Source organism: Miniopterus schreibersii (genome assembly GCF_964146895.1).
Source record: "Miniopterus schreibersii genome assembly, chromosome: X".
In the NCBI taxonomy this organism is placed as follows: domain Eukaryota; kingdom Metazoa; phylum Chordata; class Mammalia; order Chiroptera; family Miniopteridae; genus Miniopterus; species Miniopterus schreibersii.
In genome coordinates this window covers 14470087-14495235 of record NC_138104.1, presented here as the reverse complement: position 1 = coordinate 14495235, position 25149 = coordinate 14470087, and the positions used below count along the sequence as shown (strand labels likewise).

The following is a 25149-nucleotide window of genomic DNA, read 5'->3' as shown; positions in this document are numbered from 1 at the left end:
AGAGTATGAGCTTGGAAGCCAGACCTGGGTGTAGATCCCAGCTGCAAAAGTTATTAGTTATGTGCTTTTAGTCATAAACATGTGCCTCTATGAGGCTCAACTTCCTCATCTATTAATTGCGGAAGACTACCTATGCTTAGGATTGTTGGGAGGATTCAATGTGATAATGTGTCTAAATGCTTAACATAGTGCCAAGCCCAAAGAGGCATTCAATAAATATTAGTTTATACTCAAATCCCAAACCTGAGAGTGAAAAGAAAAGCAATTCAATTTAAAACCTCAGGGATGAAAAATTTATACATGACAATACAAAAAAGGAATCTTATTCCAGCAATGATTTAAAGATGGCATACAACCATAACCCCTGAGAGATAGTGGCTACCCTCTGTAGCCTAAAATTCTCAGGCTAATAGAGAATAGGCATAAGAGTTTGGAACCTTCATTTCCCACCATCTCAATTGCGGTGATCTTTTTGTTGAGATTTGTTTGGAACTGAGTCTTAATTAAAGAGAGGTTTGTGGGATGGGGTGAGGCTTTTCCAGCTGTGGAGGGCAGCCAGAGTAAATCATTAGAGATTGAAGATGTTGGAGCAGGCTGTGCCCTGCCCGAGGACTGTGTGATTAGGCAGAAGGAGCCAAGCCATGGGCTTCAAAGGTTGTATAGATTAGAGTGAACACCAATATCAAATGGGAGTCCCAGCTAGATTTGAAAAAAAAGATACGCTCTAACACACAAACTTACTTGTGGAATCTCTGGCTCCTCCATGCAAAGGTATTGAAGAAAGTTACAGAAGTCTTGAAGGCAAAGCTACAAGGGGTATCCGTCATGATTTTCCTATTGGATTTTAACTTTTACTCAATACTAAAATGGGTCTTTATCCATAAAACACAACAGAAATGTCATTTTTCATCCATATTGAAAGTCAATACCAGAAAAGTGTTGTGGTCATGATCAAGTTGGGACCTACCACTGGGTAAACCATTTTCTCTGTCTGGTCTTCAGTTTCTCATTTGTACAATGAAGAGATTGGGATCATCATTAAATTCTGGCTCTCATATTTGAGAATTCTGGCCACCTCAGACAACCTAACTTCTCTGCAGCTCAGACAAGATTCAGCCACTCTTCCTGGAGCCCAAGCCTGCACAAGATGAAACATTAGCTTCCTTCATACTGCAAAATCCATTCTTATGCCCCCATTAAAAGTTGCAATTGAAAGAAAAAAACTAATCAAAGTGCATTGATCTTGGTGTTGTTTTCATATGTGTGTTTATTTTTTAGTATGGAGGGACACATGAAAATTCTTATTTACCTTGTAAGTTTTACATATCCTATTTTAATGTTTCCCAAGCAGTTTTTAGACCACAGAGTTAAGTTAAGGGAACTTTTTTTCCTCAAGGGAAAAGTGTGTTCTCTATTGTCCTCAGGACTATATCTTTGACCCCTCTGTATCCTCTAGGCAAAAGCTTACACTTAATATTACCTTTAACAGCCTTCCAATAGTATCAGAATCAAGAAGTCTCAGCACTCCAGCAGGCAGAGGAAGCCACAGTCCTTTGCAATCAGATCCAGACCCTTTTCATCTTTGATATAAATTCATCCCCGCTTTCTACCCCATTTTCTTTTTGCTGGTAGCCATTATCCATACCTCACACCCAAAGCTCAGAAATGTTAAGAAGTTTGGCTTAGCCTTGCTTTCTCAAAATTGAGAATGCTGAAGAATGTTTCCAGATAAGTCACTTTCCTAAAGAGAAGCTTTTAGCTTAATGGAATACAAACACATATTTTCTGAGCTCAAGTCCCACCTCAGTAAATTCACTTTACTACTCCATAGGCACAGGCCAAGCCCAGGATTGGATACTCAAGCAAAATATACCCACTTCCAGGAATTGATTCAAAGTTCATTCCCTGCTGGAGGAGGGGTAGCCAGGTGAAAGGTCATCTTAATTGTGGCCACTAGGTTCTATTTGGAATAAACTGGACCTGGGAAGAAGACATACTATAACTAATAGGTAGCACTTCTTCCTCCAACCTATAAATGGGGCCTTTTTTAAACCATGCATAAAGCCTTTCTCCCATCGCCACACAACCAGAGCTGGCAAGTGCATCCTTTCTTTGGTTGAAATTTATAGTCAGCTCTCTCTCCCAGGTACCCCATAAAGTGCCTGCTAACACCCAAGCCACTCAACACTTGCTTGGCTAGGAGACACAGTCATGTGATCAGTGCTGGGAATTACTGATTTCAAGGCATTAAAAGCCAAGTGAGGAAATGTTATATAAGAAACCCAATTAATGGGCATGATCAGTCATCACATGACATCCATTAAGTGTGCAGCAGTCCACAGAACAACTTTGAGATGACTCAAACCCTCTATAAGTTTAATTTTATGTAGTCTATCTCAGATAATTATGTAGATACCAAACAGAAACACAAAGAATTTATGCACATACATGGTAGTATTTCCTTTAATCCAAATTCCAGTTGCTTTTAGTTGTTTTTATTTTTTTTATATCAGATCTTGTGTGGTTGAGCATCAGAAGGCTTGCCTACTCTGCTTTTCCCAGACGTTAAGCAAATCTACTCCAGATGGTCTTTTAAATTTCCTTTCAGCTGACAATGCAAAGCAAGTTTACTTTCACTCAACAAAACTGACATATCTATTTGCGCATACTTTCTCAGCTTATGGCAAGGAGAATGAAGCTACATAATTCACCAGCAGGGAGACAAAGTTCATAATGAAGAACGGGATGAAAGAGAAACATGGAAAAGGCAGGATTACATGAACTGCCAGCTTCAGAGCCAACTTTAAACTTGATGAGTATTCAGTACTTGTCTCCTCAAGTGGGATATTTGGATAACAGGAATACTTCAAGCTGCCAAACAATACTCTCCCAGTTACTGTTTTTTTCAATTTCTCCATTAGAGTTTGTCCCTTTACTTTAAGGCATGGAGGGGGTCACAACTGAAGCAAAATAGACAGTCATGAACAGTCTAATATGAGTAAAGGGTTTGATTTAGAGTGGGGAAGGATTTGTGTTGGAAGAGAAGAAAGGACACACAGAACTAGGACACCGAGGGTACCACCTTCTGTTCACTGACTTAATAAATTAGCTAAGGTCTCATCTTAATAATGGTGCTGTAAAGAAGAGAAGCTTTGCAGAGGGTCTGCTCTTAATTAAAGGGAAACTTAAACAAACACAGTTATGAGCAATGAAGGCCTCAGGGAAATCTTAAATTTGTTCAAGGTAAATTGAGGTGGGTGTGAGTGAATATTTGTTTTTATCCTGTTCCATAAAATCCACAGACTAACATCCATATGCAAACACAGAGGGGTCCTTGATCTTCCCATCTCAAGTTCCTCATACACAGAAGTGTTCCTTCATTAGCATCTCAAATTTAGACAATCACTATATTGATTTTGGTGGAAACCAAATGTGTTTAAATCAAGTTAAAATGAAAACAAACAACAACAAACCAACAAAATGTAGATTCAAATGTGCTATGGGAATCTTTCCATTAAATTCTTTTTAAAGAAAAGGACACTTTGTAACATGAATAATTATATTCTGAAGTATTGGATTTGAGTTCAGATTTTTGAGTATCAGTTTTGTTAGATATGAAAAAATATAACATGAAATAACTGAATGAAGCTTATCTCTCTCTTTCCTCTGCTTCTGTTATTTTGCTCTTCACTTGTCTCAGAAACCACCTTCACATTCCATATGTAGCTTCTCTGTTCTCTTACTTTGCCACAATATACAAGAAAAATTTATCTGAAATCTCATAGAGATCACAGAAGTGAGATATGGAGAGAATGGTTCACATAAGGTTTGGGTTTAAAACCCAGGTGAGAACTAGAATAAGTGCAGAAGAGAAATTTTCATTTGCTTCCTAACTCTCATAATTTTTTTATGAACAAAAATATTAATTTCATAAAATGTTTAACTTCTGTTCATCAAAATGTATCACAAGCAACATTAATTGACAAGTAAACTGAATTAAAGTATGTGACATATATTACAGATACAATATATAAATTAATAAGAAAGATATTAACATCATAATAGAAATGTGGACAAAGGAAACAAACAAGGAATTCTCAAAAATAAGGAGTAAACATGGACACAAAAATGACAAAAGTCACTAACTTTACTAATAATCAAAGAAATGCTAACAAAAAAGAATATTTTTATATTTCCCTATCAAATGGGCAAATATATTATTCAATGCTAGCAAGGGGATAGAGAGACAAGTACTCTTATTCTGCTGATGGGACAAAAACTGAATTGCCCTCTGGGAAAGACCAACTTTCCTCTCTAGAGCATTTCCAGAGGGTCAGCAATCCCTTTTGAGGCTTTATGGAAAAATTCTCTGAGAATCCCAGGCAGGCACAAAATGCTATAAATGTTAACACTCACAAGAAGCCCATTTGTCAATATGAGAGACCCCCATCATTTGGGGGACTGCTAGAAACCATGTCAGAAGTACAGATGGTGTAGCTCTGAGAGATCTGATACAGGTTCTTGAGCAACAAAAGGTAGTGCTAACCCTGCTGGAAGATGCAAAGCAGAAAGAAGAAAATTATCCTCAACTATATTTCCTTGGATGTCTTCATTACCAACCTCCATATGTCAATAATTTGTTTCTTACTCTTCTATGTTTTCAGATAAAATACTAAATTTGCTCAGCATGGAGCAGTTTTTTACTTTTACTTTTTGAACACTGAGCAAAATTCTGCCCTTCTTTCCCCCTATGAAAATGGCTTTGACAGTTGTAGATGTGAGATCTTTCTGTGTTTCCATCCCTGTCATGAGGTCAACCTAACAGGCACAGATTAAATCTTCTGGGAGCAGATTCTGAGATGGAGATTTGCATGCAAAGGTTTATTGGGGAGTAGCACTCTCATTATTGACACTTGTTGGAGGAAAAGAAGAAAGCAGGTTTGGGCAGAAGATAGGCTGTGGTGTAGTTATAACAAGACCTCAGCCTACCCTTCAGGGAGCTCTGAAGTTAGTTGAGTTGCCCCATTTGGGGTGAAATGGTGGTGCCTTTATTCCCCATATAACCAGTTATTAGATACAAGCTGATCTGGGAAGCCAGTATAACCTTAAACTAGGCAGCTCTCCTCAGCCAACAACTTTCCCAAAAGCTGGAGGAATAAGTCCTTTGGTGCTAAAGGGGGTCTTGGGTGGTACAGCACAGCATCCTTACACTAGCCAGATGGCATCCTTGTTTAGAAAGAGTTGCCACATGCCATATGTAGCTCCCAGTCCAGTAGGGTTGGTTTGGTAATAGCTGCAGCCCAGTTCTTCATTCATAATCACCTTTCCATGCTTCTATTGTTATGCTTCTATACGATCTTGGTTGAATGCCGATGACAATCTAGCATTTGCCCAGTTACCGATGTAGTGATTCCCATTCTTTAAAACAAAGAAGAAAAAGGAGGTGGACAGCAACAGTGGTTGGAAATCAAGATGAGAAAATTTGCTGCTCAAATAAAAGTAGCTTTCAGTACTACAAAGTAAGGTGTGTTAAAGTTCACTCAGAGTGGAGGACAATTCGGAAGCTGCTAAAACAGCAACGTTATTTTTACAAAGCCAAAAATATAGGAGGTGTTATGCACCTCACCTCCTATAAGCATCAATGCCTGCTTCTGCTCTGCCTCCAGAGACAAACTTTTCTTTCCTTTTTTCTCCCTCAAACTCATATTTATTCTCTTTGGTCAGCTACAACAGGGAACAAAGTATAATAAATTGAGTACGAAAACAAATAAAAGCTTTTTTTGGATTGCTCACTGACAGGTACTGAATTGAGGTGGCCACTCCCCCCAGGATTCGAAAGTACACAGCCACATGCTCAAGCAGACACAGAGAAACTTTGCATGATAAAAGATACTACGTTGTTAAGCCACCATTGTGACTTGCTCAGAAATGTGAGCAAGTCTCATAGCCCAGGAGGCCCCAGACCCAAGCTCATTAAGAAAGCAGTGCGATTTTGAATAGGTAATACATTTACATGGTTCAAGGAACAAGTATAAAAAGATCTATAAAATCAGGGTTTAGTAAGAGGCCTCTCATTTGTGACAGCAGGCAACATATACAGCTGCACTCATCTGTCATCTATGTCTTCTAGGAGCTTATGCTCTGAGAGAATAGCATGAGTTGTATTTTTTAACCTTTATCGTTTTAGTACTTACAGAAAATAATACTTGCTTCTTGTAAGATAGTCAAACATTGCATAAACAAATGACAGTGCAAGTAGAAGTTCTTGGCAATCCTACACCTTAGAGAAAACCACTGCCAGTGCCTTCTATTTTTTCTATACATATACAGACATGTAGTTTTTACAAAACTGAAATTACACTATAAATGCTATTTTGTCACTTTTTTCTATATAATATTATATTACAGAAATCTTTCATTTTATTATACAGAGACTGAGCTATCTTTTGAACAGCAGCATAGTACTTTATGTGTGTATAGTATAATGTGTTTCACCAGTTTTATTTTGAATCCCCTTTAAATTTTTGTCACACAGTGCCTTAAATCAGTTTCTCCATTGCTTATTCTTTTATCTTGAATTCAAATCTCATCTCAGGAGAAATAAATGAGAAGTCAGTATGGGAAGCTTTGTGTGGGAAGAGAGTCATCCACAAAGGCCTATGTATGGGCAGGGGGATGCCAGAAAAAGGGACATACCTGGAGAGTATTAAGCTAAGCGAAATAAGCCAGTAAGAGAAGGACAAGTATCAGATGATCTCACTTATATGTGGAATCTAATGAACAAAAGAAGCTGGCAAACAAAACAGATCCAGAGACATGGAAGCACAGAGCAGACTGACAGATCTCAGAGGGAAGGGTTAGGGGGTGGGAAGAGATTAACCAAAAAACTTATATGTATATATGAATAACCCATAGACAGACAATGGTGTGGTGAAGGCCTGGGGAGGAGGTGGGAGTAGAGAGGAGGGGTTCAATGGGGGAGGAAGGGGGACATCTGTAATACTTTCACAATAAAGATAAATTTAAAAAAATAAAAATATATATAGTAATCTGGTATATCCCAAATTAAAAAAAAAAAAAAAAAAGACATTCAGGTGCAATTGCCTTGAGTAACAAGGAGAGTACTGAATAAGTGGTAAAGACCATCTTCCAGATTTGAGCAAATGTGCAAGCAGGGAAGACGTGAGGATTGGGATGGGGTAAAGGAATTAAAGGAAAGAAGATAAAAGTAGGTAGAAATGGAAGAATCTTGATATGTGGATGGTGAGTTGTTACAGAGCAAAGGTTTTACAGTGAGAACTGATATGCTTCAGTTGAATCCAAGCTTGATATTAATTAATGATATAACATGGTTATTGAAAAATATTAGCAATCCCTAGTAATAGCACATATCAAAGCAAGCAATATCTCATCATCATTCACACTAGTCAGGTCACATCTGAATTATCAGGATCAATAAAATATTGAAAAATACCCATAAGTGAAAGAACGGTGAAGGAACTTATCATCATGTCGTAAAAGTAATTGTTGAAGGATTGGGATGTCTTTCGCCCTGAAGAAAAGGAAGAAAAGGAGAGATATATAAACTGTTTTTTAAAATGTGAGGGACTATCACATGGAAAATGGATGAAACTTGTCCCTTTGGCCCCAAAATGGTGGAAAAGGACTAACTAGTAGAGATTACAAGAATATAGGTTTTGAATCAACAGACAAAAATACTTGTATTTTGCTAATGGGTCTTTTAAAAAGTTTAATTTAAATATATTGAAGACACCCTGTGTAATTTCTTTGCCATTATTATTCAGTCAATACTTTCTTCATAAATAGTACAGAAGTAAAATTCAACCTAGTCTTTGGTGAGTTTTCATAAGTTGTTAATTAGCGGTACTCAAAATAATAAGGCCTTATTGTATACTGCTTAAGAATGATTTTCAAATACTTTAATCTCTTTCTTCCTATGCTTATTTCTTAATCCCATGCCTTGGCCCACCATGTACCCTCAAATCCCACTGAAGCAGAGAGCACATTGAAAACCCACACAAAAATGTAAATCTGAGAAATAAATATGTGTGGTTGGTTTAAAAAGAGTAAGAATTAACATTTAAAGCAATGGCAATTTGATCTGTAATTTTGAGCTCCTATGCTGAAATTGCTCATTTGGAAATTACTAAGTGCTTGGGTCTCATTTGTGATCTTCTTCCTCCATACACCCATCACACAAAGGAGTCATAATGACCAGCTGAGTCACTGCTGCCATCTCCCTGAAACATGCTCTCCAAATGTCAATACCATTTTCTGTGGTGCAGTGAAGAAGATTCCCAATGGTAGCCTGCTTACACTACAGGGTGAGCCCAAGACAGCACTGAACCTGGAATGTGTTTAAAGGGCAGTACAAGCTTCCTCCATTTTCTGCTCCTCCTGTGGCCAAACCGTTACGCCACAGATCATTTTCAATTTGCAAATCATCCCCATCACCCACTTCCACTAGTCATTACTTAAATATAAATGGAAAACCATTTAAATTTATTGGAGGAAGGGAGCTACTTTTGACCATAGCCCAACAAAATTATGTGAACACTTGATGAAATTATACTCAAATTATGGACAAATGCCAGAAGCAAAAGTAGAGGCATGATATAATATAGAGCCACAAGTAGTCTAAAAGACCAGTACACAGGAACTCCTGTACTATCTTGTGGTTCATACTTTAAGATATACTGTTCTTCCCAATTTCACAAACCCTGACTCCAAAAAGGTTACCAAAAACTTAAACATCAGATTTTTTTCCCATTTCCATTTGGCATAGATCCAGGGTGTTAGTAATTAATAGTTGTCTGATATAAATTAACTAAAGAGAAAGCAAGAATCTCTGGTAAATTTAATTGAGAAACAGGAAGAACTCAGGAAGATTTAATATGATTGAACTTTTTCATAATGTTGTGATCAAAGAATCAGTATATCTTTGGTATAGACTGTTTTTTTTTTCAGGTTTTCTTAGACTTATATTGCTTGAAAGATGTAATTTACTTTGTTGGCTTGGTAGCAGTCCATGAGGAAGAAAGCTGAGCCTGTGTAAGGATAAGCCATATTATAATGAGGTTGTATCTCTACTAAAGCTGTCTCTAGTTCTAAAGAATGCTTACGTGGGAGATGAAAGAAATGAGCTTCAACAATAGGAAAGATTGTAGCCAGATATAAGGAAGAAGTTCTTGGCATTTATTCCATAGATATTTTTATAATACATGTCAATAAAAACAATTCAGCTGTGATTGATTAAGTACAGGCTTGATAAACACCTAACCTGGTGGCCACAAGTTATAGAATCTTCTATCCTTTAAAACAAGATAGAGATGCCAACTGTCGTGAAGGTTAAGGCTAAGGTTATGACTAAGCCTGCTGTCCACAATAGATAAGGTTCACAGAGACCCAGTGGACTGTGAATGAAAACTCAGTAGAACCTTTAATACCTACAGAAAGAACTTTAAAAGAAAAAAATCGTTATAGCTGTCTTTCCTTCTTTCAGGATTTTCCATCCTCCAAGCAATTATGGAAGCAGCAGTGCAAAACAACTGGCAAGTGACAGCAAGGTCTGTGGGAAACATAAAGGATGTCCAAGAATTCAGGCGCATCATTGAAGAAATGGACAGGAGGCAGGAAAAGCGATACTTGATTGACTGTGAAGTCGAAAGGATTAACACAATTTTGGAACAGGTAAGTTAGAGATTTATTCCACCTCCAGCCAACATGTTAAATCTTCAACCTGAGGCAGTTCCCATTCCTGCTAATAAATTAAGTAGCCAACCAGACTAAATGTGCCAACAGTTTTTGATAGTCTCTAATCCTTTTTTCCTCCCCAGTGGCTGCAGGAACAAAAAGAAAAAAAGAAAATCTAAGCTGCTGAAAATTGTATTACCATGATTAATGTGGAAGTCTCGGCAATTTAATGCTACCTATCAGATAAACACATCCTTCCACACCTGTTTCATAGATAGCTGACTCAAAGTAATCCCCTTCCTTTCCCATACCATCCTTCCAGCAGAGAACAGACAAGGAATCAGGCATGTCAGAAGGGCAGGGTTTTTGTTTTAACCTAAATTCCAGAGCCTAATTCCAGAGTGTCCAGGTGGTATTCACTAGGTTTCAAAATTTGTGGATATTTTTGCAAATTACTCCCAGGGGAAGGGGGGGAGCAGAGGGAGGGAGGGAGAGAGAGAAAATGTGAATGTAATTTAAGATCACTTTTAAGATGGCATATAAGAAAAAAAGTTCATGGTTTTTAAAATGTGAACAAAGTGAAAAAGATTTAGAAGGTTTAGACTGGGGAAAATATTATTCCATGGGCAAAATGTATTCATTATTAAGCTTGGATATTTAAATTTAAGATTAAAAATATTAGAAGAAATGTTTCACCCTAAGCCAGATGGATACTCTGTTTGGAATAAAGAGTCAAATGAAATATGGTGCAAGTGTATTATTTTCCTTAGTAGTTTCATTGCCAGTTAATAACAAAGTGCCTATGCTGCCATAAACAAAACTGTAAGGGAAACATTTCCATTCTAATTCAAGCCCATTGTATCTGAGGGCCAAAGCAGCTTCAGAGATAGGAATTATAGTGAGCAGCCATTGTCTGAGAGAGCTGTTTTATAGCAAATTAAATATTAATAATTTGTCAGATATGCCTCCATAAGAAGAGAATGCAAAAAAAAAAAATAGGTAAGAAAATGGAAGAGAGAAGAGGGGAGGACAAGAGAAGGGAGGACAAGAGAGAGGAGGGGAGGGGAGGGGAGGGGAGGGGAGGGGAGGGGAGGGGAGGGGAGGGGAGGGGAGGGGAGGGGAGGGGAGGGGAGGGGAGGGAGGAAGGAAGGAAGGAAGGAAGGAAGGAAGGAAGGAAGGAAGGAAGGAAGGAAGGAAGGAAGGAAGGAAGGAAGGAAGGAAGGAAGGAAGGAAGGAAGGGGGAGAGGGAGGAAGGAAAGAATAAGAAATTGCTGACTCTGCACTGTAGAGATACAAAGCTGTCCCCTTATTAAAAACAGCATCACCTCTAGTGAATCACACCTCACAGAAAATCTAGAGCACTCTCCTAGCTAAATCAAATTTCCCAACTAACATTCTCTTGAGCTATCCAAATGACCCACCCCTCTTTTCAAAAAAAAAAAAAAACAACAAAAAACCTGCCTTTGATTTTCTTAGATCTTGAAAGTGAAGAATCAGGTCAGTGATGTTGGTGTATGTACTACATGCCCTCTAAAATTTGATACCAAAATAGCCTTTTAGTGGGTGACCTACTTAATAGCCTACAGCAGAGGAACATCCTCCTTGCGGTACTTTGTTTTCCTTCTTTTGTACTAGTGACTTTGACTTCCTGAATATCTTACATTTTGTTAAATCTTTTGGGTTTTATAGGACCTTATACTGGAGTCTGGGGTTTTTCAGCATGCTGTAATAAAAAAATCAGTGGGTAGAACTCTGAATTCTATATAGCTGTGGGATGCTGGTCACTTAAATATCTATGCCTCAGCTGTCTCATCTACATAATGGGGAAAATAAAATTTGCTCTACCTCACATGGTTGTTATAATCACTTCAAAAGGCATAAACTTTTATGGAAAAAATAATCATTATTACTAAACACTTCTAGGAAAATGAAAGTAACATTTTTCAAAAACCTTGTTCTCTCTTTTCATGTCTCACTTTCTATCTTCCTATTTTCTATGTGCACGTTGACAGTATCCCTCAAAATACTTTCTATACAATTTTATACTAACATGCAGAAATACCACTTTTCTCATTGGTTCCTAACCGTTCTTGATTTATCATAATTCACTATACAGATCACGGGTTGGAATAACATTTATAATTCAATCAGTATCCAGTCTTTCCAAAAGATGCCCCCATTCTTCAAAGGTGTTTTCAGCTTTTGGGGGAGGTTATTTTCATGGAAGGAAACTTCTAAAGCCTCCCATAAAATGACCCTTAATGCCACTATTTGAGGTAGAAGAGCCTGTTACACCACTATAACCCTATTCCCTATAAATCATATTTTGGCATAAGGTAAGTTCATATTGTACACTATATCCAATGGATGATAATGAAAAGACCTCAATATGCTACAATTTTTCAAACATAAGCAGATAATCAATACAGTATTATGTAGCATAACCTCCCCATTGCATGATATAGATTCTAATTTTCCTTGTGAATGTTCAAATACTTATGGGGTAAATCAAAATTCTTCCAACATTTATTTAGAAAGCTTGTTTTGATCTCTTTCAGCCCTAAATGAGTCTAAATGAGTTGGGGTTGTTTAGCCTGGTGAAAGAGAGAGTCAAGAGGCACTTTAATCATCATCCTCAAGTATAAAGAGTTATCATAAAGAAGGCACTGACCAGCTGTTGTACAGCAGGAAAAAAAGACTCTATTAGACACTAATATGTCTTAAATATTTGTACTTAACAGTTAATCTATTTTTAAAAGTATTCCAAATTTACAGCTACAAGAATTAACATATAAACGGAGCTAGAAACAAATGAAAACATGAATGGTTGTCGGGGTTCACAAAGAATATTGAGAAGCTATAGATCCTGAATCTAAGAATTAAGAGCACCTTCTATTGGAAGATATATATGTACTAAGATGAATGAACCATTGACCTGACCTGATATAGCAATTCCTACTACTGTATTGTGTTCATGAGGTGCTACTCACTGGTGGAGAGCTGCCTTAATTCAATGACCGATCTAAACATTAACTGTTAAACAGTTTGCCTCTCATAGAGTTATCTACCTATGACTGAATAGATCTTCCATCCCAGTAGTGTATACCTGTGGACTGTTTTTGAAGGTCAGAACCCATAAAATGAATGCCTTTGTTGGGTGTTTAATGTTTATTTGGAGATGCAGCATAGCATAGAGTTTCAGAGCATGGACTGTGGAGGCAGTTTGCATGTATTCTGTCACTTTCTAGCTGTGTGACCTGGAGCAAGTTACTTAACTCTCTGTGCCTCCATTTATTGATTGCACAATGGTATTTGTACCTCAATGAGTTTATATATGCAAAGCATTTAGAAAGGTGCCTGACACATAGTGTTAGTATAGTGCTTTGAAGCTAAACAAAGTGTTTTCACATAGATTTATCTCATTTGAGCCTCACTGGTGGGGGGGGGGGCAGGCAGGGCAGTTGTGCTTATCCCAGATATACAGATAATAAATTGATGCTTAGAGACATTTAGATGATTTGTCCAAATGTGGCCCTCTGCTCAATCCCAGTAAGTGGAAGAGCAAGGACAGAACTCAAGTCTTCTGACTCCTATTCCAGTGCTCTTAGCCCTACACTGAACCACCTTTCTTAATTTCTATGTCATCTATTAAATATTTAACTGATGCCACACCCTAGATTAGGCTTGCTCATCAAGTTACCTCTCAAAACAATTGCAAAGCAATTGGAGACGATCCAGAGAAAAGCAGGAAGAAAAAAAAGGATTAAAGCTTTAGAAAATAGGGCATATGAGGAAAGTCTAAGTGAGTTGGGGTTGTTTAGCCTGGTGAAAGAGAGCCAAAAGGCACTTTAATTATCATCCTCAAGTACAAAGAGTTATCATAAAGAGGGCACTGACCAACTGTTGTGTATGCTTAAGGACAATACCAGAGTGAATGAGCTTAACTAAACTAGAGAGAGAGTCAGCCTTAGAAAGAACTCATTGCAAGGAGAGGGGAAACTGGAAGAAAATAAAATCTCACCAGCTGAGACGATATGAAGGTGAATCCATTCTGAATTAGTGAAAAGTCAGATATAGAATAGTTTTAAGATTGTTTTCAAGAATACAGAAATATTCCAGTTTAATACTGTGTTTTCACAAATAACTACCCTTACAGAAGACTTATTTTAATGAATAAAGATATTTCCTAATTTGTCTATGCATTTGATATCTAAAAGTTTGACTCCTTAAAGAAATTTAAACATCCCCCTTCAGTCTTTACCATGTTTTTATTTTTTCCATATATAATTCAAAGGTAAATCTCAGCATAGCCCCTGATTGAATTACAGTTTATGCCAACTGAGTGGGGCCCAAACCAATGTATTTCAATGTGTTACCCAGGAATGATATAGAATGTGTGATTTCCCTGGAAATGCTCCAGGGTAAAATCACCTCATCATAGATTATATGAAATTAGCTCCTCTTAAGGACAGAGTCCTGAAGCAGCTCAATCCCTAGAGTGTCTTTCATTTGAGGAACACTGACTATCACCTCAAAGGTGATCATTTAAAGAAATCAAACATCCAAGTTAGTAAGTCAGGCTTGCAAAGATAACAATTTAAACAAGAGGAACAATATGTGGGCCTTTCTAAAGCATGAGGTTGTAACACAAAGAAAACAGTGCTCACTCCAAAATACGAGGTGAGACAAAAGAAGGTTTACAGTTGTTCATATGGGAAATAATATAATTAATAAATAATAATACAAGATTAAACTCTGTATTTCATGTACTCACAACTGTAAACCTACTCTTGCCCCACCCTGTATGTCTAACAACTGGGACCACTAGACACACTGTTGCCAACAGCAAGACCTAGGTCAAGTGAAGTAAAAATGTTATAACTTTATGTCTGCTCCTTGCCTCATCCTCCACTCAGCACACAGTGGTACTGTGAACAGTGGTTAGTTCCTCTCCCCATTTTCCTCCCTTTTTGTCCCAGCCCTTACTCTCAACATTCCTTGTAAACACTTAGCTGACTTACCAATCCATAAGACAGTTTCAGTTAGCATCTCTACGTCCTGAAATATTTTGTTTGTGGTATAGTTGAATAAACAAGCTTGGGAATCAAGTAGATAGGACTTCAATACCTAGCTTAATGTTGCATGACATTGATAAAAATGGTTTAATTTCTTTGAGGCCCAATTTTCTCATCTCAAAATACTATTCCACTACCTTCTGTTCATATGATCTTCATGTGTTGTGAGGATCAAGTAAGATAATACATGGAGACCACCTGCACAGTGCTTGGCATCCTGTAGCCACTCAATAACTGATAACCATAGCTAATTGTTCATGAGTGGTAAGTGTTATTTAGGGACTATTGTTCAAGAACAGTGTCCTCATGGATTTTCCAAGATATCAGTTTAGTCTAAGTTTTTATCATGAGAACAGAGTCTAAGACTTGAGCTGTGCTCAGGTCTCACTAATATGAGTTTAATGTTAGATGACTTCTCTGTTTTTTCTCCAGTGTAACTGCATAACACACATTGATTGATAGGCTTAAAGACTATTTGAGAATTAACTAGATATTTCAGTATCACTTAAAATAATTAAAGGCATGCCAGCCAGTGTGGTTCAGTGGTTGAGCATCAACCTATGATCCAGGAGATCTTGTTCAATTCCCAGTCAGGGCACATGTGCAGGTTGTGGGCTCCATCCCCAGCAGGGGGCATGCAGGAGGCAGCCAATCAATGACTTTCTCATCATTGGTGATTCTATATCTCTCTCCCTCCCTCTCCCTTTCTCCCTCTGAAACCAATAAATAAAACATTTTAAAAAATAATTATAATTAAAGGCACAAAACCTTGAACTACATGTGACAACTGGACATTTTTTTTTTTTTGTAAAAAAAGTTTATTTGAGCCAAAATGACAACATATCCCAGGAAGCAATGCTCTCAACAACTGGTTATTTTTAATAACAAATATGTATTAAGTGCTTACAATGTTCATATACTATTTTAATCAATGTGTATGGATATATGTGTTCTTATATCTCATGGGAGTTAATCCTCATATTAGCCCTACAAGGTACATGGGAATAGTACCTCCATTTTACAGATGTGGAAATTGAGACTTAGAGGTCATACAGCTATAATTGGTGGAGCCAGAATGTGAACCCAGGGAGTCTGACTCCAAATGTGTTAATCACTACAATAATCAGCCATGCTTGTGACTGAGCTTTTCAGTCAGAATAGAGGCAAGCAGAGTTATTAAGAGATAAGCATCCTGATGAAGCCTGGAACAGCTTTGTTTACAACAAGCATTGTTAAACAACAAGTATTTCATAGACACTTCCTCCACTTGATGAGGATCCATATTCCACTAACATGGAATTGAAAATATACCCCTTAAACATGCCCTTTGGTGAAAAGCTTATTTATGATGAAAAAGTTCACTTACTTATGGTGCCAAAACAATCAAACTATGAAATGGGCTCCAGAAGAGTAGGAATAAATCATGAGGAATACTTTCTCAGAGTGACATGTAAGTATAACTAGCATTTTCATCTGCAGGCATTTCTTCTCAGAGAAAGAACCACAGTCTTCATTATTTTACCAAAACTGCCCTAGGTAATGCCCATTTCCTCCTCTTTTTAAGGCATATCCTAAATGTAACATTAGATGAACATAGATATTAAAATCCTCAACAAAATATTAGCAAATTGGATCTAGCAATATATTTAAAAGATTTAATACCATGACCAAGTGGGATTTATTCCAGGGATGCAAGGCTGGGACAATATTCACAAATCAATAAATGTGATACATCACATAAACAAACTGAAAGACAAAAATCACATGATCATATTAATAGACGTAGAAAAAGCACTGAACAAAATCCAATACCTATTTTTGATAAAAACTCTCATCAAAGTGGGAATAGGGAAAATCATACCTCAACATAATAAAGGCCATATATGACAAACCTACAGCCAACAACATACTCAATGGGCAAAAACTAAAACCATTTCCCCTAAGAACAGGAACAAGACAAGGATGTCTGCTTCCACCATTCTTATTCACTATAGTACTTCAAGGCCTAGCCACAGAGATCAGACAAGAAGAAAACATAAAAGGCATCCAAATTGGAAAGGAGGAAGTAAAACTGTAATTATTCTCAGATGACATGATATTATACATAGAAAATCCTAGAGAATCCACCAAAAAAACACTAAATTTGATAAATGAATTCAGCAATGTAGCAGGATACAAAATTAACACCCAGAAATTGATGGCATTTTTATACATCAATAATGAATTCTCAGAAAGATAAACTAAAGAAATCCCATTTACCATTACAACAAAAAAATTAAGATACTTGGGAATAAACTTAACCAAGGAGGTAAAAGACCTGTACTCAGAAAACTACAGGACATTGAAAAAAGAGATAGAGAAGAAGATATAAAGTGGAATAATATTCCATGTTCATGGATTGGTAGGATTAACATCATTAAAATGTCCATAGTACCCAAAGCAATCTATAGATTCAATGCAATCCTTATCAAAATACCAACAGCATATTTCACAGATCTAGAATAAATACTCTAAAAACTTATATGGAGCCAAAATACACCCTGAATAGGCACAGCAATCTTGAGAAAGAAGAACAAAGTTGGAGGAATCATAATACCAGATATCAAAATAAATTACAAAGCCATTGTAATCAAAACAGCCTGTACTGGCACAAGAACAGGCATATAGAACAATGGAAGAGAACAGTGAACCCAGAAATCGACCCAAGCCATTATGCTCAGTTAATGTTTGACAAAAGAGACAAGAGCATACAATGGAGAAAAGACAGTCTCTTCAATAAATAGTGTTGGGAAAATTGGACAGGTACATGCAAAAGAAAATGCAACTAGACCACCAACTTACACCATACACAAAAATAAACTCAAACTGGATAAAAGACTTAAATGTAAGTCAAAAAACCATAAAATTCCTAGAAGAAATCATAGGCAGCAAAATCTCAGACATCTCTCACAGCAATATGTTTGCCTATACATCTCTTAAGGCAAGGGAAACAGAAGAAAATTAAAAAATGGGACTACATCAAAATAAAAAGCTTCTGCACAGCAAAAGAAGCCATTCACAAAATGAAAAGGGAGCCCACTGCATGGGAAAACATATTTGTCAATGATACAGCTGATAAGGAGTTCATATCCAAAATATATAAGGAACTCATACAACTTAACAGAAGGAAGACAAAAATCCAATTAAAAAATTAGCAAAGGACCTAAATAGATACTTCTCCAAAAAGGACATAGAAATGGCCAAGAGACATGAAAAAAATTTTCAAAGTCACTAAACATCAGAGAGATGCAAATTAAAACCACAATGAGGTATCGCTTCACACCTGTCAGAATGGCTCCATCAACAAATCAACAAGTGACAAGTGCTGGCAAGGATGTGGAAAAAAGGGGACCCTAGTACACTGATGGTAGGAATGTAGACTGGTGTAGCCACTGTGGAAAAAAGTATGGAGGTTTTTCAAAAAATTAAAAATGGAACTACCATTTGACCCAGTTATCCCACTTTTAGGAATATATCCCAAGAAACCCAAAACACCAATCAGAAAGAATGTATGCACCCCTATGTTCACAGCAGCGCAATTTACAATCGCTAAGATCTGGAAACAGCCCAAGTGCCCATCACTAGATAAGTGGGTAAAAAAGCTGTAGTACATTTACAGCATGAAATACTATGCAGCTATAAAAAGAAGGATCTCTTACCCTTTGAGACAACATGGAGGGACATGGAGAGTATTATGCTAAGTGAAATAAGCCAGTCAGAGAAAGACAAGTATCATATGATCTCATTTATATGTGGAATCTAATGAACAAAATAAACTGATGAACAAAATAGATCCAGAGACATAGAAGCATGGAACAGACTGACAAATCTCAGAAGAAAGGCAGGGGTGGAGGTGGGGGTGGGGAAAGATTAACCAAAGAATTTATGTGCATATATGCATAACCCATGGTTACAGACCATTGTATGGTAAAGGCCTTGAGACCATTGTATGGGTGGGTGTGGGGTGGGGGGGGAAATGGGGGGAAAAGGGAGATATCTGTAATACTTCCAACTATAAAGATAAATTTTTTAAAAGTTTTAGTTTGATGTAGTCCCATTTCTTTATATTTTCTTTTGTTTTCCTTGCTGGAGGTGATATATCAGGAAAAAATATTGCTACAAGAAATGTCTGAGATTTTACTACCTATGTTTTCTTCTAAAATCTTTATGGTTTCAAGTCTAACATTTAAGTATTTAATCATTTTTTTTTATTTTTTTAAAATATATCTTTATTGATTTCAGAGAGAGGAAAGGAGAGGGAGAGAGAGAGATAGAAACATCAATGATGAGAGAGTCATCGATGGGCTAGCCCCCAACCTGGGCATGTGCCCTGACTGGGAATCGAACCCCAATCGCCTGGATCCTAGGACCATGCTCAACTGCTGAGCCATGCCCAGCTGGGTGATCATTTTTGGTTTATTCTTGTGAATGGTGTAAGAAGGTGGTCTAGTTTCATTTTTTTGCACATATCTATCCAACTTTTCCAACACCAGTTATTGAATAGACTATCTTTACCCCATTGTATGTTCTTGATTCCTATGTCAAATATTAATTGACCATAAAGGCATGGGTTTATTTCTGGGCTCCCCATTCTGTTCATCAATCTGTATGTCTGCTTTTATGCCAGTACTATGCCGATTTTATTACTATGGCTTTGTAAGATAGTTTGATATTAACTAATATGATTCCTCCAACTTTGTTCTTCTTTCTCAAGATTGCTATGACTATTTGGGGTATGTTGTGGTTTCATATAAATTTTTGGAATGTTTGTTCTAGTTCGGTGAAAAACAACCTTGGTATCTTGATAGGAATTCCATTGAATCCATCGACTGTCTGGGGTAGTGTGGACATTTTAATTATGTTAATTCTTCATATCCATGAGCATGGAATATGCTTCCACTTGTTTGTATCTTCTTCAATTCTTTCTTCAGTGTCTTGTAATTTTATGAGTACAGGACTTTAAATTTATTCTAGGCTGTTTTTTTTTTAAGCGATTGTAATTGGAATTATTTTCTTAGTTTTCCTTTCTGATAGTTCATTATTGATGTAAAAAAATACAACTGATTTCTGAGTATTTATTTTGTGCCCTGCTACTTTACTGAATTCATTTATCAGTTCTAGTAGTTTTTTATGGAATCTTTAGGGTTCTCTATATACAATATCATGTCATCTGCAAATAACAGTTTTACTTCTTCCTTTCCAATTTGGGTGCCTTTTATTTGTTCTTCTAGTCTGACTGCTGTGGTTAGGACTTCCAGTGCTGTGTTGAATGAGAGGGGTGAAACTGAACATCCCTGTCTTGTTCCCAATCTTAAGGGAAATGCTTTTAGTTTTTGCCCACTGAGTTCGATATTGGCTGTGGGTTTGTCACATATGGCCTATATTATGTTGAGGTACATTCCCTCTATTCCCACTTTGCTGAGAGTTTGCTAGATTTTATAAAATATTTTTTCTCCATCTATTCATATGATCATATGATTTTTATCCTTCATTTTGTTTATGTGATGTATCATGTTTATTGATTTGCGGATATTGTACCAGCCTTGCATCCCCACGATAAATCCTGCTTGATCATGGTGCATGATCTTTTTAATACATTGCTGGATTCAGTTTGCTAATATTTCATTGAGGATTTTAGCAACCATGTTCATCAGTGTTATGGGTCTATAATTTTATTTCTTTCTAGTGTCTTTATCTGGTTTTAGAATTGGGATAATTCTGGCCTTGTAAAATGAGCATGGGAAACTTCCCTCTTCTTGAATTTTTTGGAATAGTTTGAGAAGGATAGGTGTAATTTCTTCATTGAATGTTTGGTAAAATTAATCTGTGAAGCCATCTGGTCCAGGAATTTTATTTGTTTGGAGTTTTTTATTAGTTTCAATTTCATTAGTTGTAATCTATTCAGATTTTCTGATTCTTCCTGATTCAGTTTTGGAAGATTGTATGTTTCTAGGAATTTATCCATTTTGTACAGATTGTCCAATTTGTTGGCATATAGTTGTTTGTAATATTTTCTTACAATCCTTTGTATTTCTTTGGTGTCAGTTGTTCCCTGTCATCTTTCATTTCTAATTTTATTTATTTGGATCCTCTCTCTTTAATTCTTGATGAGTTTGGTTAAAGGTTTGTCAATCTTGTTTATCTTTTCAAAAAACAAGCTCTTGGTTTCATTGACCTTTTGTATTGTATTTTTTAGACCCTATTTCTTTTATTTCTGCTCTGATCTTTACTATTTCCTTTTTTCTAATCATTTTGGGTTTTGTTTGTTGTTCTTTTTCTAGGATTTGTTGTGTAAAGTTAGATTGTTTATTTAAGGTTTTTTCTTTCTTGGGGTAGCCTGTAATGCTATGAATTTCACTCTTAGGACTGCTTTCACTGTGTGCCATGGATATTTGGTTCCTGTGCTCTCATTTTCATTTGTTTCAAGGTATCTTTTGATTTCTTCCTTGATCTCATTGTTAATCCATTCATTGTTTAATAACATGTTACTTAGCCACCATGTCTTTGTGTGTTTTTTAGGTTTTTTTCTTGTGATAGACTTCTAGTTTCATATAATATGGTCAGAGAAGATGCTTGATATGATTTCAATCTTCTTAAATTTATGGAGACCTGTTTTGTGTCCTAACATGTGGTCTGTCTTAGAAAATGTTTCATGTGCACTTGAAAAGGAAGTATATGCTGCTGCATGCACAGTATTTAGAGTGAAATGCTGTGGAGATATCAATTACCCTAATGACATGGTGATTTAATGCTATTACTTAACATATACTGGACTGTGCTCACAAATATTTTGAGGCAAAAATATACCCCCAAATTGCAGAATAATGTCCGAAAAGAAAAACATATGGTTAGATTTCTTAAATCTGTTCACAGTAGACATGGTTTCTCTTAAGTCCAGCCTAATATCTTCCAGGCCCTAAGTGAGTGGACTCCGTACTTGCAGTAAAAGCATTCAACATGTTAGGTGATTTCAACACTCACTGGTAGCCTTAAATAAACTTGTTCCCTAAAATGCAGAGATATTTTTCCTAAGAGTTAGTTGCAGACATCAGTCTTCTATATTTAGAGATTTTATCTTTAGTTTATTGAAAAAGATGGTCTGATTCTCTGGTCATACTTCACACTAGAGTGGCTAGACTGGCTTTGTGACTATTTAGAAGCAAATCCCCTCTGGGAAAATAAAGAGAGAAAACTCATTCAGAGTCATTAGTTTGAAACAGCAAGACTTCTATTCAGATGATAGAAGCTTTGGTCTCAAAAAGAAAATGGTCTCAAAAAGAAAATGCTCCCATTCAACCAAAAGTTTCCTCCCCCTATTTTTAAAAATTATGATACCTCATTATTTCCTTGATTGTTTCTTATGAGTTTGGGGGTTTTATTTTTTAAGTTAACACAAATTACAATTCATTTTTATTAGGGAACCTTGTGAAAGTCCTTAGGATGACTGGAGACACCCTGGAGTTTTATAAAGCAAAGTATAGAAAACTTGAGTTGGGATACATGGGTTCTAGCCCCAAACTATATAACTTCAGAAACTCTCTTAACCTCTCTGCCTCCATTTCCTAAACTGTAAAATCAATGTGTTGAATATGATGGTCCCTTCCAGTTCAACAGACTATAATCCCCAGAACTGTGAAAAACAAGATAGGAAATTCAATTCCATAAATACTGATTGAGACCAGCCCATTTTACCATAACCAGTGCTAGATATGGTGGGGGTTGGGGTGGGGAAGGACATTTCTTCCATGCTACAGCAGTAGGAGTGATAAGTCAACACAATAATTCTGGAAGGCAGAATATGATAAGTGTCTAAAAATGTGTGAGTCAACGTTCCTGCTTTCTCGGGTTGCCAGGTTTGTGACCATCACTGAATGTTTTATTTTTTGCTGATTGAGAATCTTGCAGTCCTTAATATCAGTGATATTTGCTTAGACTTGGAGACATAGACGATGGGGAAGATTGAAATAATATGCTCCAAGGTCAAGAAACAGCCTGGAAGTTTATCATTTACCTCTATCTTTAGAGTACAAAATGACAAACGTTCCCATTAATAGGAATCTTTGGTTGATCTAAACTATGCTACATATGTCTATATAAATATCACATCAGCCCTTATAACATCTGGGAAACGCCTAGAGAAAATGTCTATTAATTAAATTTTCTGGTAGTTGGATTCTGAGTAACTGAGGTTTGTTCGTCACAAGCCTATCACAAGTTCCTCATTATATCCATATCCACTGTTATACTCCTGCTCAGATGCTTTTTACACATAGCAATGTATAGACTGCAATAAAGATTTATTGAATCAAAAGACCTTCTGCCATCTATTAACATAAATGTTTTAAGATTAATGATGGTAATTTATTCCAAAATTATAAAAATATAAACCAATTCAAATGGAAAAATAAAACTAATACAAATATCCTCCTTTATTTTGAGTTAATTCAATCACTTAACTCAGATTCATTCTTTTTAAAAAAAAAAAAAGAAAGAAAAGAAAAGAAAACACTAACCATATATTTATAGGCAATAAATATGTTTTCAGTTGGCATGGGAGAAGAACACCCTGATACCTATTCCTTTGTATGGCTTACACTGTGAACACCCCAGTTAAGCCTTTGAAGACACTGAGAGGTTGACGAAGTCCTATGGGCTAGAATCACTGGCTTATATACCCTAATGAATTTTTAGAATCATCATCCAGTTTTATTAGGAAATTTCCCCAGTTTAACAGCAATAAAAATGTAGCAATTAGAAAGTTCATCATACAGCTGCCTGATTACAAGAGTCTTGCCCTAGATTCTAACAGATGCTGTAACAAACAGTTTCATAAGGGCTGAGAGAACCACAGTTTACAACAGCAACACAAAAGCTAGTTATTGTTCAATCTCACATAGCCACAGGACACTTATGTCTACAATAATTTAGAACTCTGTACTTCCCTACAGAGAGGCACCAAGCAAATTCAAAATAAGTGTAGTAACAAAAATAAAATATAAAATGTGCAGACTCAAGTTATTTACTATACCAACACTGAAGGGCCAAGGCCATTGATTGATCCATGCCAAGGTCTGGACTTTGATGAGACAGTGTGTGAAAGAACCCTCAATCAGTTTGATACCATTGTTACCAACCACCCACCAGGCCCTTCCAATCAGATTAATCCCGTCCTTGTTGGGGAAGCTTTCCTTTAGTCCAGATTTAACAGGGTCAGACTGTGTCTACCCAAAGGTTATAACAAATTAACAAGTAACAGATACCATTCAATGGGCCAGGGTCAGGACCAGGACTTGGGGAGATTGGTGACAATTAGTGTCACATCACTAGACGTAGAGCTAAAGTAGAAGAGGTTAGTAGCCAGACACCACTATTCTCTCTCCAACCTTTTAAAAATATATATATGTAGCTACCAAACAGCTTTCCAAATATACATGTGCCACAAATACCCTTCTCTGAAAAAGAACATCAAATTGACAAATATCTTCTGAAGTAATCCAGCACTAGTCCAAGGATCAGAAAGCTGGCTGACTTCTATCTCAGTCTCACTGTGTGACCTTGCATAGCCATCCCACCTTTCATCATCCTAGCAATTTCAGACATAAAATAGAAAAATCCTTCCCTGCCTTACTAGGATGACATTAAGATGAAACAGACAATTTACTTAAGGTATTCTAAGATCCTCAGAGAGGGCAAGTCCACAAATATCAGACATTATAATTAGAGTCACTGCCCCTCATTTCTTAAGAAGGAGAAAATGAATAAGAAAAGAAACATGTTGTCACAGAGCCTGAGAACTCAAAAAGCATTTAAACTCTGTACTCTAAAGCATGTCTCAAGAGAGGGAGACTAATGTGGTGAAGTCAGAGAAGAGTTCAGTGGTTAGGACATGATCCCCGAATATATGGGGTCCTCAGTGTTTGTCTTTGACAGTATGATGTTACTCTACTATAATCATCTTAAAGGTTTGGACTTGTGAGTGCCAGCAAGAGAATGGCAAGTCCTTTGATTTTGGTTTTGTGGGCCAAACAGGTCCATCTAACCATAGTGGGGTTACTGGTCCTAAACAAGGGTATTGTTTAACTTAAATTGTTTTCATGCCTTTAATTGTTCCAACAGCGGAAATTTTAGCTCTCAGTATAACTGGATCATTATTGAGGACAGGGGCAGGAAGTGTGCAGTCTATTTCAGAGTTCAGCATTGGTAGAAAATGTGCCCATCAATCTTAAGAATGGGGACACAAAAATGGGATAACTGGGTGAACCAATTCACAAATCAGAACCTTGAACTGATGCTATTTAAAACACACACATACACACACACA

At 36.7% G+C, this 25149-nt stretch overlaps 1 protein-coding gene across 3 annotated transcripts in view; it reads left to right on the top strand.

The window, feature by feature from the left end:
• The window catches only part of GRIA3 (glutamate ionotropic receptor AMPA type subunit 3), a 254308-nt gene that overhangs the window by 111875 nt on the left and 117284 nt on the right, over nucleotides 1-25149 (top strand). For all 3 annotated transcript variants that reach the window (XR_013998000.1, XM_081125665.1, XM_081125666.1), the window contains exon 4: nucleotides 9524-9711. Coding sequence is in view for 2 of the 3 variants with exons in the window: in XM_081125665.1 (XP_080981791.1) it covers nucleotides 9524-9711 (188 nt within the window). In the remaining variant the exon portion in view is untranslated. The remainder of the gene's footprint in view (nucleotides 1-9523; nucleotides 9712-25149) is intronic.